Genomic DNA, 17,831 nt, shown 5'->3' on the forward strand with positions numbered 1-17,831 from the left:
TAATGAGGAGGATGACACTTATTTTCACAAGATGAATGATCCCTCGTTTGAATCAGAGAAGGGGAGAGAGGAGAAAACCCAAAAAAACACCAACACGTTTAGGCCCTTAATTGCTTTTTTCCCCCCAAAGAAAGTCAAATTAACATTTAGATGTTCAATGAATGTTTTGTGTGTATCAGTGCTGTTCTTTGTGTGTGTGTGTGTGTGTGTGTGTGTGTGTGTGTGTGTGTGTGTGTGTGTGTGTGTGTGTGTGTGTGTGTGTGTGTGTGTGTGGGGCTCCCAAAGTGAAGATGGTAACGAGAGAGACACTGAGGAGCCGCTGGAGTGTGACAGCAGGACATACGCTGGCGTCGCGCTGCGCCGATCACACACTCTCCAGCTAAGACTAAATGCCCTCTCCTGGATACTGTTTTAATGACATACCCGTTATCTAGTCACACATAGTCAGACCACTCAAACATACACACACTTTCAAAGGAAAAGCACTTCGTCCCACTGAATTTATCCCTTCTGCCATTGTTTAATAGATGCCTTTCATTATTAGATGGAAAAAAACATCATTAGAAACAGAAAAGTGCTTCTGGAATTTTTAAAGACACTTCTGCATAATTGCATTTTAAAAAGACCTTCAAAAATACGACACAGCTTTCACATTGTAGTGGTATAAGGTATGAATTAAACTAAAAATCATTTTATCAAATTTGATGCATTGTTATCGATTAAACAACCCAACAGTCTATAATAGTTAAAACTAGCTCCACGAGAATCCAAAAATATAATATAATATATATTACAGGTTTTTTTTATTGCTTAAGCACTATTTTGAGAACAGGGACCAGTTTTTCAAAACACTACACTTAGCACAACCAAACACCCAATTAGCAGAACACCTCAGACCCTTTGCAAAATGAAACACTTTTGCAAAAACTATACACAAAAAATATATTTTGTTACCATATGAAATACACACGTTTCATATGACTTAGTTCTGTTTGAACCAGTACACACTGCTGTTGCTAACCTAAAACACTTTTAGCAATTATACTTCTCAGTGATTAGAGTACTGTAAATGAAGTACACAGAGAAAGTGCAAATACACAATAAGTTCACCAAACACTACACAAGACCAATGCTGCAGACTGAGGAAAATATAATTTATTTCTCTCCATATACCCAAATCAGTCAACATGTCAACATGGAGAAACACAGTAAAACATGTTTCATGCTACTACAGCAGAGTGCATAACACTGCTAGCTCAGCAAACAACAGACAAACATAAAATACTGGATCCAGTACAGGTTACAATTACAGTAAAAAAAAGAAAAGAAAAAAAAAGATCTAACAAAAAAATTAAAATAAGAAAAAATTAAAATAAATTCTAGACTTACCTGCTGCATTTTTTTGGTGCTTAAACCTGATTGGTGTGTCTACAATTAAGCAATCATATGTTTGCGCACCTGATGGCTGTGTTTCACAGATTGGCTCTAGGTGTGGTAATTTGACAGTCAGTGCTTTGGAATTGCAAGGAAGTGGCATCATGATATACTTCTGTGTCTTAATATATACAAGTGTGTTTAGTGTTTTGCAAATCACTGTGTGCCTTGTTTTGCAAAAAGTGTGAGGTTACATTGTGCTTATAGTGGTGCACATCTGGGCCAACGTTTTGCTCCTTGAGTGTAAGGTTTTGATAATTGTGTAATACTTTTAATTTCAGTGTGTAAGCAATCGGCAAAAACTGTAATAAAACGTTGATAGGGGGCATTCTGCTGCATAATAAACACTTTTAATTTTGATACTTTAAGAACATTTTGTTGTCAATACTTTTGCACTGGAATGCAGGACTTCTACTTTGGAATATTTGCATCATTGTATGGCTTACTCTACCTACAGTACTCGTAGGCATTTAACACTTAACAGAATCTGTTTAGTGAACTTGAGCTGAGACTGTGTTTAGTAAATATTTAAGGGCCTTGTTCCTACATCCCCACCCGCTGTTCGTTACGCGCCATCTTTTATTCATAAATACCACACTCAAATTAGTTTTCAACCAGTTCTGAAATATGAGTGTAATCAAGTATGTTTTCGCCCCAGCTCTGCAAAGGCACATGGGGTCTTTACTAATTGATGAGGGGCCTATTCATTATTCATGAGCTGAGATGAACGTGTAAATGCCTTGGCACCCATAAAAGGCCTGAGTCTGCATGGTAGGGTAGAGTTGGGAGGTGCGAGGCAAAATCCACATGGGACTGTAGAGAAGGAAAGAGAAATGAAGCAGGACAAGAAGAAAGTCTGCAAAATGGATGTGGGGCTCACTGACTCAGGTACCCACTATTTTGGGCTCCCCCCTAAAGTTTTGCTTTTTTAAAATCCTCTACCCGTTGACATAGTCTGAGTTGTAACGTGCAATGTACAGTATGACCGGGTGTGACATACACACACACACATACACACACACACACACACACACACACACACACACAAACTGTCTGGATCGCTTCCATAGAGTTTGACGTACAGTGAATTTGAAATCACAGTGATGTTACTCAGAGCTCTACTTTATTGGTTAGATAAAAGGAAATGTGTAATGCGCCTGGATCCTGGGAATATACTGAACACTGAGACAACAGTGCGTCCTTACATGGCAGATACTAAGACAAAAGGGTCTTTTATTTCAACAAGTGCTCCTTGAAGGGACTTTCTCACTGTATGTGGGTGTCTGTCAGTGTGTGTTCAAGTGTGAGGTTGCTCAGATTAACAAGCCACAGATGATGTTCATAATAATAGCAAAGCAAAATACAGCATTAGGATTTTGTCTGAATGCCAGACAGATGAGACAAGACTCCAACTGCTCCCCTCTCCTTGATGGACAATACTGCAAGCCGTCAGTGAGGAAGCACGTCATGGCTGTGATATTTATCCTCTTTATGTTTTTGACCTCAGTCTCACTCCAATTGTTTCCTTCTGTGTATTATGTGGGAAAATGCAGGTTATACTGTCGGAGTGGTGCAATGCGGCTTTACCAGCCATCTAACAATGTAGTGTTGTCTTCCCTTGCACAGAACTTTCCTTCATGGGGCCGCTACACATCCCATTTTGCTGCTGCCACTGGCTCTGGGGCTGTAAAACTTTACAATTTATTTTTCCAATTACTCATTTCAAGGACTCTCTGAAAATTGCAGCTTCCTCCATACTTTTCCACCTCAATCCTCCACTGTGTCCAAGTTATGGGATTTTATTCTCTATTATTATTATTATTATTATCAACTGTTGTTACATAGACATTATAACAACCGCTCTATTTTATTATTATTATTATTATTATTATTATTATTATTATTATTATTATTATTAGTAGTAGTAGTAGTAGTAGTAGTAGTAGTACTAGAGCAGCTTTGTTAGTGTGCATCTTTGCCAATATAATTCTGCTATTGAAAATGAGAGCAGATCATTTTCTACATGGCTACAGTATGGTAGAGCATGTTTAAGTGTCTGTGTAAAATATCCTACTGCACTCTGAGCCATTTCACCATCTTAGATTTTTTAAAGATCTCTCCATTTCCAAATGAATAATGCATTTCATGGCCGCCAGAGGGAAATTCATATTACATTCCATACATTCAGCACGCAACATACAGTTATATTAACACTGGAGTGTAAAGAGTGCAGTATGACAGTGCAGGGAAGTGATGATATTGGAAAATATTTGATAACCCACACACTATTCTATGAGCACAAAACTTTTTTGAGGAAATATCCCTGTCAATACTTGGATAATAAAATCCCAATTATCCTCTATGCAGTCATTGTAACAAGACCTCTAACTTTGCCTACCAGTTACTGACTCACACAGTGAGATGAGAGTGATAAAGGCAGTGTGTGTGTGTGTGTGTGTGTGTGTGTGTGTGTGTGTGTGTGTGTGTGTGTGTGTACAGTTTGCCTAATTTGCCTCACCTTTGCTCTTTTTTGACTTTTCTGTCATCCACATGTAAATATACTCTTATTCCACATGTTTTAAATTTAAATTTAGCCTCAGAGAAGCTTGTTCTTTCTTGTTGTTTTTACCTCAAAGTCACATCATAATGAACTTCAGAAAATGTCCTCTTTTATAGAGGATGCTTGAACACATTTTGCTTCAGTGGGAAATGATGCCATCTGTGCTGGATTGATCTTCATATATTAAGGACAGACCAGTTAACTTCTTCCTAAGTGCTGTTTGTGTTAATGCACTTTTTCTCTCACTTCTGTCTCTTAGAGCCACAGCAACACATCGAGGACAGATCATTTTCAAGGATGCTCTGGCCCAACAGCTCTGTGAGCAAGGAGGTGAGTAGCATCAGCAGGACAACACTCACATATACCCCTCTTCCCTGCACATGCAGGCAGAAATTCATACGCGAACAGACATATGTCGAAGCAAACATGTGCACTGACATACATACCGTACCCCCACTTCCCATTACTGTCCATCATATGCACAGATTTTCAGATTATTGATGACACAATATGGTTAATATGCTGCTTCTTCATGACAGTGGCATTGCCACACTTCCTGGCTCTCTATTCTGCCTAATGATGCAGCCAGAGCCAGAGATATTTGGATGTCCTATATTGCCAGCTTAATTTCAGCTTATGCTAAACTCTCTCTGCCGGAGATTTATGCTTTATGGCCGACACTTCTTACATCCACTTTCTGTGACAGCCTAAAGTAGCTATAGACAGACAGTGTAGTCCCACTCTGCATGCTGAGTGTGTATAATTGCTTGTTTACAGGAAAGAAGCCTCCTCCTCACTCGAGAACTCCTTGTAGATCAAATTTGACTTTAATGCTTAAAGTGGTACACTAACTGCTGCTGGTGTCTTTTCCTGTTTTCTGTTACAAGGGGAAAACAACAACATTTAAGCTTTAAGATATACTTAGTCTTTATTAGAAAAAATAACCTCTGTGGCGAGTCTCTTAGGACTCTTCATTGCAAGTGTGTCCCTCAGCAGCTCATTGGAGACACTACCGATGATTGCAGCACATGCCAGGAAGAGCGTACTCAACTTTATGGCTCAATGCCACTTAGAAAAGATGATGCACAGAGCCCTCAGTCAGGCCTGGAAGAGTGACAGAGAGAGAGGGACAAGGCTCTTGTCCTTGCCCGAGAGCTCATCCTCTCACAACCACTGACACACTGCCCCAGTCTTCTCCCTCTGCAAATGAAATATCTGCAGCCAACAACAGTCACTTAGTTGTTTAGTGCCAAGGCCCTGCAGTATAACACTTACACACAACTACTCACAGCAGACAAGCTGGAAAGCAGAGATTTAGACCTTACAAGGCCTTGGAGAGGACACATTGTGAATGGGGGCAGACAGAGATTAGTGAGTTAATGTAAAATCTGCAGAGACAATGTACAGGTATGAGCGGCAGGACAGGGAGAGACATTGGTGACAGTGATAAGGGATACATGGGAGCGAAAGCTGCTGCATGTAGAGCTATAAATTACTTGTGTCAGTAATGACAGTTTCTGTCTAATTGTTGAAGGACAGATGGGAGGATAGAAGGACAAATATGGTGGGATGAAGAGATTATAGTAATGAGAAACTTGAAGGTCATAAATTGGAGGTGATTTGAGTGTTGGGGAGAGGTATTAGGATGATTGAATATCATTAACAAAAGAAAAGTGGGGGAAAGAGTAGGTGTGAGCGGGTGGCCGACCTTGTTGTAGGCTAATTCCTTTGACGGCCAATAACGCAATGCCCTTTGTGTTGCTGAACTTCTCCAGGAAATCTGAATAACAAATGAGAAATGAACATGCTGTGGGCAACAGAAGGTGAAATGAGTTGGAGGAGAGATAAGAGAAAGGAGGAAACAGAATTGGGTCTGACAATTTCTGGTCTCTTGTGGATTGTCCGAACAGAGACAAGCGCTCCACTGATCTAACTCCCCGTAGTCAGTTCCTCTTCCTCTTTCCAAACCAAAACCTGCAACTTCAAAAGAGCTGTGCAGATTGCAAAAATCATGAAACTGGAATGTGCAGGGCTCTTGAAAATTACTTTCACAGTAAGTAGTACTTGTGACAGTAAGTAATTGTGTACTGTGGGGCAGCCAAAATTGTATAAATGTGTAGAGAAGTGTGATAATGCAGACACCAAGAAACTTAAGGTGAAAAACTATACATAAATCATGTTTATTGTCTTAGTTCCCTCAGCAAAGTCATACTTGCCAGCAGGTGAGGCAGAGGCCTGTAGACTTTTTCCTTCCGGCGGGATCAAATAGGCTACCGTCCCAAATTCATCCGCAGAGTGGCAAAGAGAGTGCATGCTGCTTTGAGCAAAGTTACTTCAAATCTAGGCATTAGCATTCAAAGTGGAATAAAAGATACGAGGCCAGCTCAAGTCACTTCAGAAGTTCATATGCTTAAGACTCAAGCTTTGAAGAGCTGGAGAAATGAAAGCTATCTAAAGCAGGGTTATGATCCATGGATGAGAGGGAGGGAAGGAGGAAAAGAGAAAGGAAGGGATGGAGGGAGAGAAACAGGGGGCAGGCTGCTCAAATAAAAAGACAATCACAGTGATCAGCCAGGGTGAAGACTTTAGGAACAAATGGACAGATTAGCCAGGGAGATAGAAAAAGTAGGTAACACTAGAGTGTTAATCTGAGTTTAGCATGATAAAGAGAGATATATAAATAATAATGTAAATAAGAGATTTAAGGATAAAGAAAGAAGAGGAGAGGTATAAGCCTTTAACTCGCTGTGGTACATCTAACATGCAGCACTTTGCTTCTCAGTAACAGAAAGTGTGTGTGTGTGTGTGTGTGTGTGTGTGTGTGTGTGTGTGTGTGTGTGTGTGTGTGTGTGTGTGTGTGTGTGTGTGTGTGTGTGATGTGTGTGAAATTATCCATCTAGCATTGTTGGGGGATGCCTGGTCCCTGACACACTGCTCTCCCCTGTGCTCTTTTCTTCTTACTTGTGGATTCAGAAGACAAAACTAATGGGAGTCTGACAAATACTGCTGCAACCAAATAAAATGCAGTGCAAAACAGAGTAGTCCGTGACACCAATCAGCACATTTCCCAATAGTTTCGACAGGCTCCTAGAGATGCTTCAACGCATGATGCAGAAAAATGCAAATTACCGCCACAGTTTTAAATGACTGCAAGTATATGAACAGACAGGCAGGATGATGAACCAGAAGTACATTTCTGCTCCTACTGAGCGGCCATAAAAAGACTTTTTAAGCCCATATGAGAGGAGCCAAGGTGGAGAATGAGGAGAGGTAGTGGTGGGCCAGGAAAGGATGCTCGATGTGCTAGAGGGTGGAGTGGTTGTGGGTGTTCAATGTCACTGCAGGCCGTCCATCAGCTCTATCTCCTGACAGCAGGGCCAGCAGCGATGCTTTCTGCCCAGCATCGCCAGGTCCTCTCATTTCCAGCGAGGGAATAAATCAGGTCTTTATGGGCCTGGCCGAGTGCACTGCACCCCAGATGGATTATTAAAGAGACATATAACTCAAAGAGGCCACTGCTCCCTGAGGGATGCCTGATCACAGCGCGACAGAGGAGGGACGGTGGCCTCAACTCTTCCACCTCCTCGCCACCCACCCAGTCTGCCAGCCAGCCTGCTTGTCTGGCTGAACACCAGCTCGACTGCCATCCCTCATCGCTCACCAGCAAGAAACCTTGAGACCTCACTATCTAGTCTATATCTCTTCCTCTCTTGCTAGTGACGGTCTCTCTCCAGTTTTTCTCTAACGCTCTTCCCAGTCTTCCCAGTAGTGAGTCTTTCTTCTTTGCCGGTCTCCTCTCCACTCACCTATAATTATTGTAATTATGCCAATTGAAGCCCATACAAAGGCTCTGCTTTTTGCTGAGTGGAGTGAAGTGTCTGCAATCTGACCTTGGAGAACCATTTCTTTTTAGTCATTGTAAAAAGAAAAACAACAGCATCCTGCGTCCTGGCGAGTCAGTAATTGCAACCGCCAGTTAGACGGGAGCAACTTGACTTCAAACGCGGTTCACATCGTCAAGGATGTGAGTCAGACGAAGGGAAAAAGAGCAAACGAGAGAAGAACAAGGGAGATTGGAAGAGTCAGTGCAGTTTACAGGGTGGGGAGAAAAAGAGGAGAGAGAGAGGAGATCAGAGCTGGAAGATGGAGAGAAGAGGGGGGAAAAGATTTAACATGACTTGTGCCCTGCGCTCTTTGTGCAGAGATGTCTGAGTCTGCCAAAGCTTATGCTCATTTAGTCCCTCCTTGTATCACCCCAACCCTGCTCATCAGCACCAATCCGATTTTAGTCCCGGTATAGTTTATTGAGAATCTCCTCCTTTTTGTTGCTCCTGTTTATATGTGCATTTGCATAGCGGCAAAATAGCAGAGGTTTGGATGGAAAACCTGTTTGTGTGTACGTGTACCTGTGTGTGTGTGTGTGTGTGTGTGTGTGTGTGTGTGCGTGCGTGTGTGTCCCTCTGCATGCTTGTGGGTATAAGCCCTGGCCAGGGAGATATAGGCATTAACAGAGATGAGCCTCAAATAGAGGAGGCAGTAATTGAAGTCTTTAAGAAAGTGAGAGGGGATTAATCCAAGTGAAATGAGCGCCACTGTTTGCTCCCGATGCGCAGAGGGTTAGGCAGAGAGAGCCAGTATGGGTGTGGATGGAGGGGTGGGCAGGAGGGGGAGATTGTGATAGAAGGGAAGTGAGAGAGACAGCAGGAGAGCGTGATGAAGCATGGAGAAAGAAAACTGTAAATGAGGCCTTTTTGGAAGCTTGAAGGGATTATCCACCCAAAAGAAATCATTTGGGCCTTTCTCCAGCCAAATGGCCTCACTAGAAAGCCTGAGAGTGATTTAGAAGGGTTTGTTATAGAGAGAGACTGTAGCGAGCAGAATACCAACCAAGCATTTATTACTTTATGTCAGTTTGAGAGGGTGGATTACCAGGAATCAGGTTTCAGTAAGTGCTCTTCTCAGGTTGAATATGTAATATGAACACATTCTCATGTAAACTGAGCACACAACTGCATATTTCATTTTTATTATAGTTTAATAGGAATAATAAGGTACAGGAAACATGACAGAGTGGCACATGCTGGGATTGATTGCTCCTCTAAACATGTTTTGAATCAGCAAACTTTGGAGGATTAGAGGGTGAGGAAGGGGGAGAGACGGAGTGGGAGGAAGAAGGCCCTTTGATCTCAATTTAATGGGCTTCATCGTCGAGCCCAAGCTCCAGCCACGGAGTTGAGCATCAGGGCCCACCAGAGCGGCAGCAACAGACGCAGCACTGAACCGCCCAACTCTGTCACACAGGCCACTAAGACTCCAACTTTTGCAGTCAGCATGAAACTTTACCACCACTCTGTGAATAGTTAATCCATTTTCTAACTGCCCAGCATCTGGATCAAATGGGAAGAAATTGGGCCAGCTAACAAAAGTGAGGCTTGAGCTCCAAGTAAAGACATTAGCAGAGCCATTACGATAGTAAGAAACCTTTTTTTGATAATCCCTCCTCTCTTGATTAAAGTTCTGTTGTTTATAAGGGGTTTTAGGTGGGCTTTCTCAAATGTAAGCCCCTCTCTTAGAGGAAATTTCAGAACTGCTGTAAGGTTTGAAAGACAGTCTTAAGTAACTTGAAACGAAACTTTGGAATGAGTCTTCACTGTGTTATCTTAGTTCATTTTATCAGGTGGGCAGACTCATCCTGGATGGAGAATACTGTGGCAGATTATCCTTCTCTTCTGTCTGGAGTAAGGCTGTCTTAAAAAAAAAAAACTACCAGAGTGGAGTAAGAAAGCTCAAAGGGATTGAAGGGCGACATGTTTGAGGTTAAAGCCAATGTGTGACTCAACAATGACTGATCACGAAACAAGGTTAAACACAAATTCTCTAACACGGGGCATGCAACATAAACAAAGGTGTGCAAATTGCATTTTACTTTATGTTCTCAGCGGCTGTATCTCAATATACAACAGGGAAGTTCTCGAGTGTGATAATCACCTGGTGCACCTGTTTTTTTGGTGCAAGTCTGAGTTTAGTAAATGACATCCACCAATCCATCCATTCTGTGTACACCAGCTAATTAAACAAAGTTTCCACCAAACTAATCAATCAATTGATTGATTTATTACATTTTAAACCACACTATGTACTAGCTCCTCCATCTTTTCTAGCCCAAAGGTCACACCCATACTCCTATTTACATCGGATTTTTCCAAAATGTGGATGCAGAGTGTATTGTATTAAGTATTCTCTGTGATTGAGTTGGAGTTTTTTTTTAACCCATGTTTGATTTATTAAGTCTTAACACTCACTACCCCCCTCCATTCACCTCCCTCCTCCTCTCAGAGCTGTGTATCCCCTAGGAGAGATTGATGGTTGAGTGTGTTAGCTAGGCAGTGGCCACAGATTACAGCACACAGGCGCCTCTGGGGTGAATGGCGGTTAATTGGCATTGAACCGTTAATCATGGCCGCCCGGCCTTTCATTACTAAAAGGAATAATCAGCAGCAGCCAAGAGACTGTAGCCATGGCCGGCCAGGACACAGAGAAAGTTTGTTTCACTCAGAGATGATTTAAGAATGAGCCCATTTCCCTGCACTTACTGACTAATACACACTTTTTCCATGCAGTTAACAATGCAAAACTGCACAGATAGGAAAAGTCTGTTTAGTTCATATATTAACATGAATGTTCATACATGCACTTCTACAGCTCTGAATCTGCCTACGGAAACTAACTGCCTGCAAGTTTCCCAGCACTGGCATCAGACAAATGTCAGACTATACCTATGCATACAAGATGTTGCTACTGAATAACTCACAATGTTTACTCCCTTCTTCTCTGTCTGTTTCAGCTCCAACCGAGTCCCCATTGAGACCTAGTCTTTGTGAGTCGGCATTTCATTGTTCACTGCTGTAATTTTTTTTCTTTTGATATTATAATCACGCAGGTAATTACAACATGAAAAGACAAGGTATCATACAGACTGTGTCTAACTGTGAGCATATGGTGTGTGTGTTTGTGTAGTGGAGCTCCATAGCAAACATGCTGTGCTGCGTGACGACTTTGACTCCAACCTCCAGGGAGAGCTGGACTTGAGCATCTGGTAGGTGAAAAAGTTACGACTCCTCTCATAATCTTAGAGTGCAATCCCTCTTTAAATCTATGATGCTCTCCCATGATACTTCTTGCGTTTGTTATAACTCAATACCTTCTCCTCTCCGCTCCTCTCAGGTCTGAGTGCAGTAACTGTGAGGTGGGAGAGCAGTGTGGTGTACTGATGCATGGCAGAGCAGTCACTTTCTGTGAACCCTTTGGAGAACGCGAACTGGTAACTGACATGCTTGACCACACTGCCTCCGCTGTACATTTTATGGCCCATTGACCATACATCCAAACCAACCACTCAGTAGCCACAACCGCAACTAGAGTAAATTACAGCATACTAGCTGTGACCACAGTAGAATCTCATGTTTAAACATCTGCATCTCTATAAACTCCCCAGAAATGTCTACTCTATTATGCCTTTTTAACAAAGAAGGTGATGTAAATTTGCCTGGCATAATCTAGCTATTGAAACTAATTTCAAAATAAAAGCATGCATTTAGCAACAAAACAAATAACACATTTTGCAATTTACTATTATCTCTACCATTTATAATGAGTGCTAACAAAGAACTACTAAAAGCAAACATGGAGCCAATATCATGAAGCAGTTTATTATGTGACCCATATTTGTGGTAAAAAACGAAAACCATGCTGCCTTTGTCTTAAGATTTGTGGAAATAGAAGAAGTGATATTGCTTCTCGAACATTTATAGTAACTTTATGTCTCATTATTTGCTTTTTCTATTTTCATTCCTCTGTGTCAACAGGTTACAGAAAACAATCTATATAACGTGTACATAACAGCTTACTTTCATTCATCCGCCAACTTTAACTCTCTTTTAACTTTAATTATTGCTGCAGCACCTGTTTGGCATAGGAGTTTTTGCTCCAGCAGTTTTAGCCAAAACTAACTTCTCATTACACTGAAGGTCACAGAAGTTTAAAGATGACATGTGTAATGTTACATTTAAAAGTGAAAAGTAAACCAGAAGGAGCATGAGGGACCAAGTATCATACCATGTTCAATTTACAGTATGATACACTAGTATCAGGATACTGCCTAACATGCAGTGTGGCACACACGCACGCATGCATGCACGCACGCACACACACACACACACACACACACACACACACACACACACACACACAAACATACACACATACACTCATAATTGCTTATCAAACCTTTTCATGCCCTCTTTCTATCTTTACAAAGTTGATTTCAGGCAGTGTATTCTGCTGTAAGAGATGAAAGCCTGTCAGCAGCAGAGAAGTGTTTAGTGCCTCGTGATTGTATTTACTTCTCTGATAAACAGTTGCTGTGTCTGTCACTGATCCAAATGTTTGATGCCGCTGCCTGGCAGCTCTTCTGTCAAGTGCAACAAGCGTGCACATCCAGAAACACAGAATTGTTTACACACGGATAGTTTCAAATACAACAGCATCGACAATGAGAACATACATTCATGTACACACAGCCTATCATTGGCTCTCTCTCACACTCTCTCTCGCGCACACACGCACACACACACACACACACACACACACAATGAAAAGATAACTATGTATTTATATTGATTTTATTGATATTATACAATAAAAAAAATGCTCCACCAATTTCCCATTTGAAGAATAACCTAACTCAGCTCCAGTGGTTGAAATTGTCACCCTTCTGCAGTGATGTAGAAATGTCTTCAGAAGGGTTGAAAACAATTTACGTCATTATTAGATGTGGTTACAGGTGCAACAGACGTATCAGGAAAAGATCAGTGAAAAGTAGCTTTTTAGCTTTGTGTTAAGTTTTAAACACTTGTGTGCAGCAAATCATATTTATTTTTGATTTTGATTATTTATGGATGATATCCTAAACGGCCTTGTGTATCTTCCCCAGACAACTGTACCTCTCAACACTAGCACAGCCTCAGTCCTGCAGTTTGCCCTGGGTGAGTATTAAATCTCCACATGCATTGCAAACAATACATAAAGACAGATGTTGTATAAGAGGCCTATGTATAAGACATTTTCAAATTATCTTAGCCCTATGTGCAACAGTGTTATGCAGCCAGGACAATATATCCCTTTGTCATCCTCAAGAAGTAGGCAGGTTTAGCCTTGGAACATGTCAGCAAGCCACCTGGTACACATTATATTTCTGTGTTTCTTTCTCTCTCTCTGCCTCTCCTATCACAATAATGAATGATTTACAATATTCTGTGAAGACACCCAGAAGGCCATGGCAGAGTTTTTAGAGGTCTTGTATTTTTCATGTCCATTACATGCATCCACCAGTTCTCATGGGAACGTGACTTTGAGGAAATAAGAGTACATACTGAAACGGCAACCCCTCTCACCCTCACCCCCTATCCTGTACATGTCTTTTTCTCTCTCTTTCCCCATCTCTTGTTCTATCTGGCTGTGCTCTTGTTTGCAGGACATTAATATGAGCTTGTGATGCAGTAGATTTGTTTACAGAGCAGTTCAGTAGAGCATTGCGATGAAGTGGTAGCAGGTTAATGCATTGCTGTATTCAGTGGGGATGCAGCTGCACGGCAGGACATGGACGCCACACACCTTCAGGTGGTGTGGGAGGAGGGGGAGAGCAAGGGAGGGGAGAGTTAAGGTGTGGACGTGGGGTTTGCCTGCTTCGTCCATTAGCAACCTTTGACCTCGCCAGTTCCCACAGCACCCACACAAATCCACATTTTAAAAGTGCAAATATACACTTTCCACACAAATCTCGTCAAGCAGAATTCCATAAGAGTATGCACACACATACATGTATTTATAGTATCTAGCTGTAGTTGGCTATAGAGTCTTAGGGTCCTACATCAGCTCCTCCAATCACCTCTGCACAACCCCTTCACACAGCCTCATAACTTCTCTTAGCCCTGTTAAGCTGCTGATCACTTAGTTCCACCATGACACTATTTAGACATAATTTTTCACTTGGGTAAAGGAGGAATGTGGGGGAAATCAGTCAGAAGAAGCCACCATGCCGGGCCTGGCTGCCCCTCAGGGCATACTAAGGATCATTGCCCTCCTGATAAAAATAAATTGTTGAAAAAAGGAAACTGTCATATACTGTATGTCTGTCCTCTGTGTGTGTTTATGTTCCCCAGGCTCAGGCTCCTGTCGGTTCAGTTACTCAGACCCCAGCATCACTGTGTCATACAGCCTAACTGGTAACGCCAACACCTCAGATGACTGGATCACATTGGAGAAGATCAGGTCTCTCTCTCTCTCCTATTCTTCCTTCTTCCTCATCCATCCCACAGTCCTTCCATCTGTTATGAACACCCGCCCTCTCTTTTTTACTCATTCACACCTCCCCCTCTCGATTTGTCATTTAACTCCTGTTTTTTTCTCTATGATCCCCCTGTTTTTCATCCCTCTATTCCGGCTTCCCTCTGTTTAGTCAGCTCTCAAATTAAGGCATAATGTAATGATAGAATCCTCTAACTACAATATTTAGCTGCAGTAAGTGCATGTTATGCTTTTGTCTAGACACAGAAACCATCTCATAAATTAACAACTCATTCACTTGGACTAATTCTGAAACCTGCTTTTCTCTCTCAGTTTCGCTCCACCATAAGGGCATGCAATGTCTTGCCATATGTGGCTATTTCAGCCTTATTTTAATGATTAATGATGATTATGTAATGCATTATAATGTAACACTTAATTGCATAAACACAACCCCCACACACAACACCCTCATGTTACATGTTTCTCCTCTAGAGCCCCTACCAACAGCAGCACTGTCGTACACCTACTTCCCCTGCCACATCACTCCAGGGCTGATGGCGTTCGTCTCCGCTGGTCTCAGGAGGCTCCCCAAGGCCCCGAAGGCTATGAGTCCTGCTGGGGGCTTGACAATGTGCTGCTGGTCAATGCTGCCCACAGAGCCCCCCTCATGGAGGACAACTTGGACCCTCCAAACACTGCCAACTGGCTCTTCTTCCCTGGAGCTACTGTCAAGGTACACCGATAAGCAAGTGGACATTTACATGGATTCCCTACTTTACACATGGATTTCATTCACAAGATTTTATTAGACTTATGCTCTGCTCCATATGAAAGCATCGTAAATACCATAATCATGAGAAACTTTCAACCTTAGGGCAAGGGAAGAACAGTTCCACATGACAGGTGTTTCAGTTTACAAGCAATTTGTTTAAGACACTGCTTTGCAAAAGTGGTTACCTTTTGCATGTGTTAACGCCTCTTTTCTTATTGGCTAGCATGCCTGTCAGTCCGAGGGCAATGCCCTCTATTTCCATGGTAGTGAGGGAATTGGACACAGCTTTGCCTCCACCAGAGACATTGACCTGCATCGTGAGGAGGGAAGGAGCTACTGGGAGGAAGACTTTGAAAGCCCACCCTCAAAGTAAGTCAAGATGATGGCCTCATTTCTTCCTCCACCCCCTTTACTGGATCATTTTATCAAAATATATCTTAAATAAGTGCATCTGTCACAGTTACAAAGTGCTTCACAAGTGCACACAAAAATACAATGCCATAAAATACTACAAAACAATTACAGGGAAAGGTCAAACTAGACAATTAAAACTAAATTTACAAACAACAACAAAAACACTGAAGTACTACATTATTAAAATGTCAATCTATACAGATTAACAGGTTTTTAAAAGCTTTTTAAAAATGTGGCACTGACTCAGCTGACCTGATACTGAGGGGGAGTTTGGTCCACAGCCATGATGCTAATAAAGTAAAACCGTATTTGGTTGCCAGAACTGAGGCAATAGTCTTTTATTGTGTTAAAATAACAAAATATATAACGTAGCCAAAACATAAAGGTTTAAAAGTAACTAAGAAGAATCTTAAACTAAATGCAAAACCAAAACAACACAAGAAAACATTATCCTTAATGAATGTAGGGTCAGTTTGAAATGATATATTTTATTTTAGCATCCAGCCACATAATAGCTGGTAAAGAGAGAGTTAACAGAGAGAGACTATTTTTGTAGCATATCAGTGCTCTGGTATTTCTCTGTGTGTGTATATATGCACGTGCTTTGACACCTGTCACTTGTCATATGTCAAGTGATGCGACATGCACAAGTTGAAGTCAAGCTTGGGTGCTGACACAGGTGAATGCCAAGCCTCTGACTGCTACAGAGACAGCACTCCATCTGTTCAGAGTGAGACACACACACACACACACACACACACACACACACACACACACACACACACACACACACACATACACACACACAAACACACACACACACACACACACACACACACACACACACATGCTTGCGAAAACACACTGGACAGCAGACAGCAAGAAAACACTGTCAGAGACACTGCAAGAGGCAGAGAGATAAAAGAGAAGAGATGATAGATAGTGTTACTGCCAGAGAGTAATTACAGGCCTCATGCACCAGGTCTGTCAGTAGGTTTTTCCATTAATGAGAAGGACCTTAAACAGGAGGGTATTTCTACAGCCGCCCCACACCCTCACACTTTCCTGCAGTTTGCCAACATGCTACACTGCATGCTAGCTCTCACCTATCAGGCGTCATGGGCTGACACGTGTGAGGTAGGCAGGGAGAGTTTTTGCTTGTGTTAATGCTACTCTCCACTAAGTGTCATTTAACCCAATACTGGCTGTGAGAAAGAGACACACCAGTTTATGTGGTGCATGGCAGAAAATAGAGGAACACAGGGGTAAGGAAAGGGGAGAGAAAGAGAAAGAGGGAGGGGAGGTAGAGGAACACAGGAGAGGGCTGACACACTGAGTTAACTTCTGTCAGTGCTAATGAGGATCCTCTCTCCACTGTGCAGAAATATGTGTCCTGTATTTTTAAGTCCTCTTCCAGGTGATTTATGCTGTATTCCTGGCATTTTGTGTGTTTACTGGCGAGGTGTGAATTATGGCAACTGTTTACTAACTTCAGTAATACTCCAGAGGGAGATGCTGTGTAAAGTAGGCATTCTATAAACACGTGTTGCATTTTTTGATTTCTTTATTTGTGTGTGGTTATGTCAATAAAGTCTCATTTGGGGATGATATTTGGCTAAGGTTGAGTGCTTAAAGTTTCACAATAAATGTAGCCCCTCTGTTAACTTTTCTATTTATTAAACTGTGAATTCTATATTCACATTGTGTTGTTATTTTTAGGCTTATTTTCCTTTCTTAACTAAATTTACTCTCAATAATGAATTGTTACTTTAAAACTATGTTCAGGTCATAAACCATCTGACTGTGAAAAACATGAGCTATTTAAGTTTTTAAGAGTAATACTCTTTTGGCATAATTGCAATTTTTAGAATTATTAAGGTTGTTAAAATACTTCATACATTTCAGGTACCACTTATTTTAAATATTAATAATAATTAAAAAAAATAGCATTTCACCATAAACAATTTGTGTTGAGAAACTTCTTTACTTACTTTACCTCCCTGTCTGTGTTTTTTTTTTTTACTCAGCTGGGACATAGAGGGAGCTGTCTATGGGACCCAGTGTGGAGAGATTGAATCGGGCTCAGCTCTAGTGTTTGAGAAAGAGGGCCGGAGGAGAGTGTGCACCCCCTACCTCGACACCACGTCTTATGGAAACCTTCGCTTCTACTTTACAATGGGTATGGAAATCCTCTATCCACAATACAAGAGTAGCAGTACTTAATATTTTGTTGTGTAGGCTACATGGCCTTGCTCTTTGTGGTGCCTTCACCAATAGTTTTTGCAAATGTGTCTTACATTGCAT

At 41.6% G+C, this 17,831-nt stretch overlaps 1 protein-coding gene across 1 annotated transcript in view; it reads left to right on the forward strand.

Annotated features, from left to right (window-relative positions):
* LOC144521689 (reelin-like) overlaps positions 1-17,831 on the forward strand; it is a 70,258-nt gene that overhangs the window by 22,136 nt on the left and 30,291 nt on the right. Inside the window, exons 4-11 of the mRNA XM_078256242.1 lie at positions 4,254-4,324; positions 11,012-11,090; positions 11,219-11,315; positions 12,987-13,038; positions 14,215-14,323; positions 14,834-15,074; positions 15,337-15,482; positions 17,555-17,706. Coding sequence (XP_078112368.1) covers positions 4,254-4,324; positions 11,012-11,090; positions 11,219-11,315; positions 12,987-13,038; positions 14,215-14,323; positions 14,834-15,074; positions 15,337-15,482; positions 17,555-17,706 — 947 coding nt within the window. The remainder of the gene's footprint in view (positions 1-4,253; positions 4,325-11,011; positions 11,091-11,218; positions 11,316-12,986; positions 13,039-14,214; positions 14,324-14,833; positions 15,075-15,336; positions 15,483-17,554; positions 17,707-17,831) is intronic.

Source organism: Sander vitreus, chromosome 8, assembly GCF_031162955.1.
Source record: "Sander vitreus isolate 19-12246 chromosome 8, sanVit1, whole genome shotgun sequence".
Taxonomy (NCBI): domain Eukaryota; kingdom Metazoa; phylum Chordata; class Actinopteri; order Perciformes; family Percidae; genus Sander; species Sander vitreus.